Below are 12,139 nucleotides of genomic sequence, written 5' to 3'. Positions count from 1 at the left end.
CTCCTGCTCTTCCGGCCTGCTACTCTGTGCTACGCCTGTGCTTACCTTGCTCCCGAAGACCTGGTCCCTCTCGGTAGGGTAACAAGGGAAACGTGTTCAGTGCAGATCAGTGAGTAAGCACAAGCCCGCCTTTGTCAGTGCCTATGTTTATTAGCCACATGAATTGTGTCTTTTGGGAGTTGTATTTCTTTTATGAATCACGTCTATATATTTTTGGCCCAGTTTTCTGTTGGATTATTTTTTCTTTTCTTACTGGTTGGTGAGAATGTTTAAATAATACATTTTTAAAATGCTATGTCTTTTTTTAAAAAGAATCTGGGGACAGCACACGGTAGAATGCAGATGACACAGAGGCTGAGCTGCCACCCACCATCGGGCCCTGTCTCCTGGTTGTGGTGCCCACAGGCGTCTCGTCCTAGGCTCTGTGTAGCCCCCTGGTCTGTGTGTGTGCAAGCACCTGTGATGCGTGGTCCACTCCACCCACATGGCTGGTCCCACCTTGCTTTCTGGGTGGCGCAAACAGTTAAGTGCTCGACTACTCGCAGAAAGGTTGGTGGTTCGAACCCAGCCAGGGCTGCCTTGTTAGGCCTGGTGATACGCTTCCGAAAGGTCACAGCCTTGAAAAACCCCTGGAGCAGCTGTGCTCCATGAGCCGAATCAACTCGGTGGTGTCTGACAACAGCATGTGTGTAGTGGCTGTTCTGTATCTGCATTTGTAGCTTTCTTCTCAGCCTCTTTTATTTTAATTGGCTGGGTATTATTGTTTTGTAGGAGCTAATCAGAGTCTGGCAGGATTCAGAGATAGAGTTAGGTTGTTGCTGACCCCTTGCTGTTGTACACGTGCCAGGTGGAAAGCTCACGTGTATCTGTGTGGCATGATACTCAAGGTAGAAATTTTGGGTGAAGGGTTAAGTTTGGTTTTACACTGCATATTATTGCCAAACGGCCACCCAAAGAGCAAGTTGTACCCCGTTACATGCCCCCCAGCACTAAGAATGGTCATTCTTATTTATTTTTTTTAACTTTGTTTTTTATTGGGATTTGAGTGAGAGTTTACAGAACGGATTGGTTTTCCGTTCAACAGCTCATATGTATTTTGTTTTGTGACACTGATTGCAATCTTTACAACATGACAGCACTCTCTACTTGCTCCCCATGTTTCCCGTTTCCCTTCCTGCTTCTGAGCTTTTTCCCTGGACGCACGCTGCCCTTCCATCTCACAGGATTGATGTTCTAAGGAGTGCGTGCCTCCCTGATGTCATGGTTCACCTCTTAGGCCTGTCGGTTGTTTGGGGGAAAATGGAGCCACAGGGACGAGAGTGATCATTTTTTTATTATGGAGTACTTTCCTGTGGTATAGTTATCACACATTTGGCGTTTCCGTATTTTCCACATGTACAGTTCAGTGACGTGAATTACTTTCGTTATGTCGTACAACCATCAGCACTGTCTGTTTCAAATGTTTTCATCCCCTTAATACTCAGCGCCCCTTCAGCACTAGCTCCTCCTTCTCCCGTCCCCCCAGCCTCTGGTAACCACTAATAAACTTGGTTATGAAGTACTTGCAAAATACAAAAAAAGAGTAGAAAATGCTGCTACTAGTCTACGTGACACTAATACCCATATTTGACCACCTGCCCTCATTTGCCTCATATCTTCTCCCTTGTCGAACATTTTAGACAGAAGGAGCTCTAGTGGCGTAGAGCCTAAAAAGGCATTTGACTGCTAACCAGAAGGCTGGGAGTTCTGCAGAAGGAAGACTGGGCAATCTACTTCCGTAAAGATTTACTGCCTTGGAAACCCAAAGGGGGTCACAATGAGTCGGAATTGACTCCATGGCAGTGAGTTTGGTTTGGTTTGGTTTTATTCCTCTCCCAGCCCCATCCACCTGCTCTTTCCCTTGAGTGTTGGAGGGCTCCTTTCCTGCCCACTGAGTCTGTACTTTTTCACATAAACCCACCAGCCACTCCTCAGAAGGAAGATTGGGGCAATCTACTTCTGTAGTGATACCACCTCGGAAGCCCAAGGAAGGGTCGCTATGAGTCGGATCCAACTTGATGGCAGTGAGATTGGTTTTTCTATATATCCCTAAAGGAGCTCTGGTGGTGCGGTACCTACGGTAATTTGACTGCTAACCAGAAGTTGGCAATTTAAACCCACCAGCCTCTCTGTGGAAGGAAGATGGATGACCTATTTATAATAGTAAAAGTTTACCGCCTCATAAAACCCATTGTGGGTTGCTTTGACTCGGAATTGACTTGATGGCAGTGAGTTTTTGTTTTTGAATTTATGTCCCTAAGTAACTTACCAAATTGTTTGGAGTATTTTAAAGATTTATGTAAATAACGTAGCAGATTGCCTGTGTTATTCGGCAAAGTGTTGATACTGTCGGTGTTGCTCTCTCATTTCAACAGCTCCATATTTATGGAGGGTATGAATATTTAATGCCTTTTTCCATCATTTTTAACCAAAACCAAGCCCTCTGCCATCGAGTTGATTCTGACTCATAGCAACTGTAGAGGACAGAGTAGGACTGCCCCGTAGGGTTTCCAAGGTGGACAGTCTTTATGGAAGCAAACTGTCTCGTCTGTCTCCCATGGAATGGCTGGTGGGTTTGAACCACCATCCTTTGGGTTGACCTCTGAGGGCCTTGACCACTGCACCACCAGAGCTCCCATTTGTAGTGGGCGTGTAGTTGTGTTCCGTTTTTGCTCTCACTTACAGAGCTGCATTTAGTGGTGTCTGTAAACTCTGGGGCACCCGCAAGGAATCTGTTGTGGAGTCCAAGATGCAGTCTTCAGGGTAGAATTTGTGGTGTGGAGGGCATCTTCACCTTGGCTAGATGGTGTCCAATTGCTCTCCTCAATAGCTATTCCAGTTCACACTCTTCTTGGTGTCTTTGTTTTTTAAAAATAATTTATTTTATTTGTTGTTGTTAATATGCACAGCAGAACAATATGCCAAATTGGGTTTCTCCCTGGACAGTTCCGTGACACTGATTTGTTCTAAGTGGTGCAGCCATTCTCACCCTCCTTTTCAGACTTGTTTCTCCCCGTTGACATCAACTTTCTGCCCCCTAAGCTTCCTGTTTTCATCTTTCGAGTTAACTGTTGTCAATTTGATACCATACAGATCTTTCTGATAGCATTTTAAAATTCTTGTCTCCTGCTTCCTCACTAGCCCTTGATACACGATATTAGCAGACTTAAAAAGTTGTGTGTCGTCCCCCTCCTACCCCCAGTTTGATGGCTGTTATGAGTTAACCGTTGGTTTTTGGCTTTCCCTGGTTTCTGGTGAGGCTGAGCATCTTCTCATGTATCTACTGGCCATTTCCTGGTCTCCTTGGAAGTAGTACCAGTCGCCAGTGCTAGGCCCCCCAGACACGTTGTTGTGTGTGAGTGAAGGGTAGGCAGGCAGGCGCACAGAAGTACAGAAGGCGGAGCCTCGCTTAGGTGAGGCAGGAGCTTGGAAGAGACAGTTGCATTTAGGATTTTTTTAAAAAAGAGAACCACACTGGAAACCAGACCTCCCTTGAAGACCAGTCCCCCCCCTTATCTGGTGCTCTGCACCCTCATACATGAGACTGTGTGGACAGTGAGGATGTGAGGGACTGGATTTGTTTTATAACCTTTTCAATTTTAAATATTTTCAGACTTCATTAAGAGTTGTAAAATAATACAAAGAATTTACATTATCTCCACCCAGCCTCCCCAAATGTTAACATCATCCCTCATTTTCTTCCTCAGTCACTCTATAAAATATGCACACATAATATTTTTTGGCTCATCTGAGAGTCATTTGTAGACATAAAGCCACTTTATCTCTAAATTCTTCCTTGTGCCTTTCCTGAAAATAAGAACATCTCCTTTCCCAATCGAACCCAATTAGCAGCATCAGGACATCAGCCGTGAGCTGCTCCTCCAAGGCATGAGGGAAGACTATGACTATGTCGGCCAGTTCTGGGGGGCTGTCTTCTGGCTGGGGTGAGGGGCAGGTAGTTGGACTGCATGGTGACCTTGCGGCAGCACTCATCCATAGCCAGTTTCTTCCTGCCCAGGTGTCAGTGGATCGCAGGAGCCAGGAGGCGGGCCCATTGTGGCCTCTGGGTCCCCTGCCCTGCCCTCTGTCTTGGGGCGCAGGAACTGGACAAGCAGGGCACCTGTGCTTCCTGGGGAGGGACTGGCTGTGTCCCCAGGGCCCCGTTTGCCTTCTTCCCAACAGCAGCTGAGGTGGGAGAGGGTGGTCGGGTGCTTGGGCCTTTCTGCCAAGAATGAAGTTGGAAGCTGATGGCACGGTCCTTGGGTTGATAAGAGGCTGAAGTCTTCCAGGCGGAAAGCAGGTGTTGGTAAAACCCGGCAGTAGGGAGGGCGTGGTTTATTTTGCTTGAGTGCTTTGGGCTCATTCTGTCAAAGCTGAGCCAGAAATGCTCCTTTCAGGCTGAAACTTTCAAGGCTGATTTTGAACCAGAGCTCTCCAACGGGAGTGGGGTGGGGGGTGGGCAGGTAGTAGAATTGATTCTAGAAAGTACCGCTCACTGGGTTTTGCAAACATCCCATTTTCCCTACAGAAGGATGTGTGGTGATCTATCTGTACGGGATCTGAGCCCTTTGGTGGAGTGTCGTTTTTCAAAATGGGGATTATATCTATTTATTATGTGAGCGAGTGATACGTACTTCATAAAGGAATTAGAAAATACAGCAAAAAAAACCCACCCTCCAGTGCTCTCATGCTACACTGATGAATGTTCTGGCTTGTTAGCGACACTTCAAGCCACGGTGCAGTCACACTACACAGAGTGCTTTTTGATGGTTGTCTCTTGACACTGTGGCCACTTCTTCCTGGCATCAGTGCAGTGGAAGGTGGGGTGGTTTTGTTTTAGGGGTGCTCACTTATCTCACCATGCCCTCCTGTAGGCAATTTTTAGTTTCCACACTCCTAAAAGCTGCTGTGAAGATCCTAAATCCTGGCATCTGTCCTTAACTATTTCCTTAGGTTAAATTCTGGACAGGGCAGTGCTGGATGAAAGGGCATGAGCATTTGGGATTTTCTGAATTTCCCATAAAAGGATCCCTGGGTCAAGTGCTTGACTGCTAACTGGAAGGTCAGTGGTTCAAACCCACCAGCCAAGAAAGATGAGGCAGTTGGCTTCAGTAACCTTGTGGAGCAGTTCTTCTCTGTCCTCTAGGGGCGCTGTGGGTCAGAATCAACAGGACAGCACCTAATGGCTCGCTGTTGTCAAGTCGGATCCGACTCCTAGCGACCCCTCCTTGGGTTTCCGAGGTGGCATCACTACGGAAGTGGATTGCCCAGCACCTAACAACAGCAGCAAATTCCCTGTGCAGATTTCCCCTCCAGAGCCTTGTACCCTTGAGCGTCCCACCAAGGTCTTCCACTACCAGCTGGGACACTGCAGCTATGTAGCTTTTCAAATGTAAAGTGAATCGGGGTCTTCCAGTTTGAAAAGTAAAGTGCTTACAGTAACACATTTAGAAAACAAGATCAGAAAACAAAACCATCATCTCATTGCCTAGAATTATTAACATTTTGGGCAGATTTCCAGCCTGTCTCGTTTTCTGTATGCTGTTTTATTTTAATGTGGCTGTGATTGTAATGGACACACAGTTTTGCATCATCTTTGCTTAAAGCTGGTTATTTGTAAATGTCAGCATTTGTGGCTGCTGTGGGTTCTGCCAACAGGCAGTTCCGCAGCTGGCTCTCCTTCCCCGTGAGGTCAGTCTCCATATTGCATTCTTGTAAATGCTTGCTGAGTGCTGTGTGCATGACACCTTCCTGTGTTGGCAGGTGGTTCCTTAGGACAGAGTTGCAGGCGGGAAATTAACTTACTACACCTGCCTGAGTCCTCATTAGGGCTTAGAGAAAAGCCACCAACTGCTGCTTGGGAAGGTGGTGCCATTCCGATCGTGGTGCGGGCCGGGACCCTTCCGTATCACCCTCCCCACTGAGATCCGTGCCATCATTGTGGGCGTCAGCCAGACGAAACAGCAGCCTGGCAGTGCTGTGGCACCTGCAGGCTATACCTGATCACTGCTCCTTACGTGGCCACCAGTCCCTCCCTAGTCCCAGCAAAGTTATGTGTCCCCCTGCAAGCAGAACTGTCCAGGTGTGGGATTTAGAAGCCACCTACTTCCTCTCCAGCAGCCCGGGAAGTAGGGGTGCTTCGAAGGGTAGGTCCCTAACTCTTCTTTCACAACTGTCACAGGGAGTCAGAGTGGACACGCGAGACCACAGTGGTGCCACGGCCCGGATGCTGGCTAAGCAGTATGGACACATGAAGATCGTGGGCCTGATAGATGCCCGAGCGCCAGCTCTGCCCACGAGCCTCTGTCGGAGCCCAGGTACCTGTCTGTGGCCTCGCGGTCTGAGAAAGTCCAGGTTGCCCTGGGCATGCTGGGACCCTCCCTCCCCTGGCTTGCAGCTGCTCCTCCGCTGAGCATCATGGTTGACCCCCCCTGGTCCACAGGAGGGAGTGCCAGTGTAGCCTGGTTATGCTGGGCTCTGACGACCATGGGGGGCTGGGCTGCATGGGGCCCACGGGAGGGCCGGGGGCACCTAGCTCCTTCTAGGTTTTATTGTCTCAGTAATGCTGAGGATTTGCTGAGAGGTAGATGTCTGTTTCATAGTCAGGTCCATGGATCTTTTATTCTGAGTTGTAGAAAACCTTTCCCCGCCCCCTGTGTGTGCAAGAATTCACATGTTTTCTGCTAGCCCATGTCAGTTTCATTTTTACAGTTAGATCTCTGATCCAGTGAGACTTTCTTCTCATGCGGTGTGAGCTGTGAATCCAAGTCTCTCTCTCCAGATAGCTACCCACTTGTCCCAGCCACAGTGTATTTAAGTGTCCACCTCTAACCTGGTGATCTGAGATGCTGTCTTTATCAGAGACCGAGTGCCCATTTGTACTTGGGTCTGTGTCTGGACTTTCTGTTCTGTTCCCCTGGCCTGTCCATATGGCAGACCTGTACCGTTTTAATTGTAGAGGTCTTTTCACTCTCCTATCTAGGAGGGCTAGTGTCCTCCTCACAGCTTCTCTTTGTCGGCATTTTCCTAGTTACTGTTTGTTTTGCCTTGTGAGCTTGTGTGTCGCCTTGTCTCATCCTTAACAGCAGAGCGTGGGTGTTTTTGAGACGCTGGTGCCTTTCTGAGTGAGCTGCGTCTTGCCGAGTCGGCCTGTCCCAGAGCGGCTCTGCTGGTGCTCAGCGTCTGAGCTTTCGTGTCTGCAGGAAGGATTTGAATTCTCCTCAGCACTTTCCCCCGTTGCAGGGGCAGAGTCTCAGGACTTTGTCTTCTCTGTTGCTGGTGTGAGTGGGATTTCTCTACTGTTGGATCCTCTGCCAGCCTGTTACCTGTGTGTGTGAAAGCTATTGGTTTCTTTCTTTGTAATCCTAACCCCAATTTTAAACCTAACCCTAATTTTAACCCTAACTTTAACCCTAACCCGACCCTAAGCCCTAGCCTTAGCTTTAATTCTACTTCTAAATTGAATACTAACTTTAGTCCTAGTGCTAACCCTAACCCTACCCTAACCCTCTTTGGCTAACCCTAATCCTAAACTTGGGAGCCCTGGTAGCATAGTGCCTAGGGCACCTGACTGCTAACCAGAAGGCTGGTGGTTCAAACCCACCAGCCACTCCTCGGAAGGAAGGTTGTACAATTGTCTTCTGTAGAGATACCGACCGCCTCGGAAACCCAAGGAGGGGTCGCTATGAGTCAGAACCAACTCAACAGCGCACAACAACAGCAATCCTGAATTTGGCCTAATCCCAGCCCTGATTCTACGTGTAAACCTAATCAATACCCTCATCCCAGACCTAAGCCCACCCTTAACTTTAATCCTAACCTTAACCCTATCCCTAGATCTAGCCCTATGTCTAGTCTGTCTCTAACTCTATCCATAGTCTTATTCTGGCCATAACCCTAACCCTAACCCCATCCCTAAAGCAAATTCTGACTCTAAACCTTGTGCTAGCTTTAACCCTCAGTGTAACTGTAACCACACCCCTAAGTCTAGGCCTAGCATCTGTTTACTTCTTGTTTTTTCCATTATGAAGCTTTACTCAGTTATTTTCAGAAAAATCAGTCACGGAGCCAAGGTTGAAAGGCCGGCATCAGTTGTGGTCTTACTTCCTTTGCCCAGGAAAGTTGCTGATTTCTCTCCTGATTTTACATCCTGCTGCTCTGCTGAGTTCTCTTATTGTTTGGGTTACCTTGATTATTGATTTTCTAGGCTTTTCCAGGTATACGACCATACAGCCTACTGCTTCTTTCAGACTCTTAGGTCTTTAACTGATTTCTTTAGTTTAATTGTATTGGCTGAAACCTCCAGTTCAACGTTGAACACGGTGGAGACGTCCTTGCCTCGTTCTGATCTCCATGGAAATTCCACATTAAGTAAGAGGCTGGGTTTTTATTTTTATTTTATGATGTGTATGTGTGTGTGTATAATTTCAAGAAAGGCGCCCCAGGCCCTATATCCTTGAGTGCTGTTGCCGGAATGGGTGTTGGTTTTCCCAGTCTCGAGCCAAGCTGACCCTGCCGGCATGCCTCTCGTTGGATGGGTTGTTTTCTTCGCGTGGGACCGGGTTGTGCTCTGCACCGTTGCATCCACTATGCTTCTACGGGGCTTCGCTCCTACGTGGCGGTGGTCCGTACCTGTTTGTTTTTGCCTCTGTCAGGTTTGGGTGTCAATATGATACTTGCTTCATAACAGTAACGCGGGACTTCCCCCTCTGCCATGCTCCGGCTTAGTTTATGCAGCAGTGGTGCTGCCTGCTTTTGGAAAGTTGGGTGGAACGCCCATGTGAAACCGTCAGCGCCTTTTTGTTTTGTTTTGCATGGGGTAACGGTACCTACTTCTTCTGTGGAAATTGGTTGGCTTCTGCCTTTTGCTGTCATTGGGCTCAGTTTTGGTAGACTGTAGGTGCCTAGGGAGTTGGCATTGTCTCCTGGGATTTCAAACCAGACCCTCGGCCATTGGGTTGGTCCCGAGTCATCGTGACTCCCATTGGGTTTCCAAGGCTGTAATCTTTACAGAAGTAGATTGCTTCATCTTCCTGCCAGTGCAGGAGCTGCTGGCTTTGAATTGCCGACCTTCTGGTTAACACCCAGATGCCTCCTTACCCACTATGCCATCAGGGCTCTTCATTTAAGTAAAAGTCTGCAAAATAGTTTTTTTCTTTAACCTCTCTCCTTTTTTAGTTTCTTCTGTGTCACTGGTATCTTATTTTGTATATTTGTGTTTGTTCCCTTGTTTTAAGTTAGCTAGTGGTTTATCTAGTTAGTAAAAAGAGAAAAACAGGATTTTGGTTTATTAATTAGATCTACTGGTTATTTTTAGTTCTCTACCTCATTCACTCCTTGGAGCTCTGGGGGCCTAGTGCCTAAGGCACTTGACTGCTAACCAGAAGGCTGGCAGTTCAAACCCACCAGCCCCTCCTCGGAAGGAAGGTGGGGCAATCTACTTCCGTAGTGATATGCCTCAGAAAGCCAAGGAGGGGTCCCTATGAGTCAAGTCTGACTTGACGGCACATAACAACAACAACAAAACCTCATTCACTCCTGTTTGTATCTTTTTTTGGAGGATGCTGGGGAGTTTTACTTTGTTCTTTCTCTAGCGTTTTGAGTGGAGAAGTAACTTATTTTCATTCTTTCCTTTTTTAAAGAAAAAAATTTAGTTTGTATTGTTGAGAACAGACACAGCAAAACACACTGATTCAACACTTTCTACATGGACAGTTCAGTGGCAGGGATTCCATTCTTTGAGTTCTTTCTGTCCTTGTCATTGATGTAAATGTTTAAGGTGTGGATGTTCCTCTGACCTTGCATTAAACGTATCCCAGGGATTCCAGTATGTGCCTTCATTGTCGTCGTCGTTTTAGTGCTATGACTTTGGTTCCTATTGTCCCTTGTGCCCAAGATTTGTTTTGTAGAAGCTGATTTTGTTTCTGCTGTTCTGTTTCTATTTCTAGGTGCACAGGCCCTTTGGGTTTTGTGATCAATCCCTAATTGGATTGCATTTCAATCAGAATGTCTGTCATCCTCCTTCAGGGAACTTGCTCGTGTCTGGCCTGTGGCCTAATGATCGGCTTTGGCAAATGTCCTGTGTGTGGCGGAGAAGTGGAGTCCCTGTGATCAGCATGTAAACCCTGGTGTGCTTCTGAACATCCGCCTTGTGGGTTAGGTTATTCAGGACTTGGGTACCCTAATTTCTTTTTCCACAAAGGCCCTGTTAAACAAATCCTATTGTTTTCTCATAAAGAAAGGTCGTTGTTACACGTTTTGGGTGCATAGATGTGAACTTACAGCTTCACTGGGAATGATGGCTTTACTATTAGAAGTGTCTTTTGGTGCCCTGTTAAAAGCTTTCTGGCTTGAATTCACCTTTGATACCAGGACTGCACCCCTGCAGTTTTGGAGCCTATGTCCCTGGTCTAGCTGCGCCCATCTTTCATCTTCAGCCTTTGAGAAACACTTTGTTTAGGGATGTGTCTTACATACAGCATGTGGTTGTAGCTTACTTTTTGTCAAATTGCTTCTGTTTGTTGACTCGTAAATGAATTAAGGCTACTTGTCTGTATTAAGAGGAGGAGCTCGGGTGGTGCTGTAGTTAAGGCATTGGGATGCTAACCAAAAGATCGACAGTTCAAAACCACCAACTGCTCTGTGGGGGAAAGATGAGGCAGTCTGTTTCCATAAAGATTTATCGCCTTGGAAACCCTGTGGGAGTCGCTGTGAGTCGGAATCCACTCGTTGGCAGTGGGGTTGGCTGTTTGGGGATGTGTTCAGAGTTCTGATTGGTCTTAACTCCATCGCGTCAATTTATGCCGTGTGCAGTATTACTTGCTGTTTCTGAATGTGTTTCTTCATTTACATGATCTTTTTCTTTACTCTCACTTTCACGTTTTTTTTTTTTAGAATTTAGGAAGGCTTTTATTTTTGTTTCGTGGTTATTATTCTATTCATATCTTTTTTCTTTTTAATAGACTTTATTTTTTAGATCACTTTTGGGTTTACGGAAGAATTGTGCAGACGGAACAGAGAACCATGCAGTTCCCCCCTTCCTCCTGTATGTGTCTCTTACTAACTAACATGTTGCATCCGTGTGGCACATTTGTTAGGCTTGCTAAGCCGATCGTGGTGCAGTATATCAACTGAAGCCCACAGTTTACACTGAGGTACATCCTTGGTGTTGTGTCGTCTTGTGGGTTTGACCAACACTAATGACTTTTTTAACAACTGCGTACCCATCTTCTTATGTAATCATTTACAGTCTGGCTAATGACACTGGGCGATTTTCATGAGTTTGGTGTCCATTTGAATATCCTCTCTGGTGAAATGTCTATTCAGGTCCTTTGCCCATTCTGTGGTTGGGTTATTTGTATTTTTGTTGTTGTCAAAGTTTTATATGTATTTTGGTTATTAGAATCTTGTTGGATATATGGTTTTTCTGAATATATTCTCCCAGTCGGTAGCTTGTCTTTTCACTTTTTTGGTAAACTTTTTGATGAAAAAAAAGTTTTTAAATTTTATGAGGTCCAATTTATTTATTTATTTTGCCTTTTACTGTTTGTGCTTTTGTTATTATATTAGATAATTCATTGTTAATAGCTGGGCTAGACAGGTTTACTCATTTCTTTAAATGCATTTTATTGAAATGTAATTTATGTACAATGAAGTATACAAAACTAAAGTGACATGGGTCAATGCTTTTTTTTTCTTTTTTTTTTTTAAGGCAGTGTTCCCTCCCATCCCCTCCCCTCCCACCTCTGGTAGCCAACAAAGAAAGTTCCCTTCAATATATAAACCTTTCCTTGACTTTTTACAATAATGAACTAATACTATATTTGTCCATCTGATTGACTTCTTTCACTCAGCATAATGTCTGCCAAGTTCGTCCACATCATGCAGTGTTTTGCAGATTCTACATTATTCTATAGGGTTGCATAGTGTTCCATTGTGTGTATGTACCGCAGTTTGGTTATCCATTCTTCTGTTGATGTGCATGTAGGTTGTTTCCATCTTTTGCTATTGTAAATAGTTCTGCTGGGAGCTCTGGTAGCATAGTGCCTAAAGGCACTTGACTGCTAATGAGAAGGCTGGCGATTCAAACCCACCAGCCGCT

The 12,139-nt window shown here is 46.0% G+C and overlaps 1 protein-coding gene across 1 annotated transcript in view; it reads left to right on the top strand.

Annotated features, from left to right (window-relative positions):
* ANKS3 (ankyrin repeat and sterile alpha motif domain containing 3) overlaps window positions 1-12,139 on the top strand; it is a 43,208-nt gene that overhangs the window by 14,107 nt on the left and 16,962 nt on the right. Inside the window, exon 5 of the mRNA XM_007939596.1 lies at window positions 6,221-6,356. Within this exon, the coding sequence (XP_007937787.1) occupies window positions 6,221-6,356 (136 nt within the window). The remainder of the gene's footprint in view (window positions 1-6,220; window positions 6,357-12,139) is intronic.

The sequence above is a fragment of the Orycteropus afer genome, unplaced genomic scaffold, assembly GCF_000298275.1.
Source record: "Orycteropus afer afer isolate SDZICR_OR568_19922 unplaced genomic scaffold, OryAfe1.0 scaffold00061, whole genome shotgun sequence".
Lineage (NCBI taxonomy): Eukaryota > Metazoa > Chordata > Mammalia > Tubulidentata > Orycteropodidae > Orycteropus > Orycteropus afer.
This window is presented reverse-complemented; position numbering and strand designations above follow the sequence as displayed.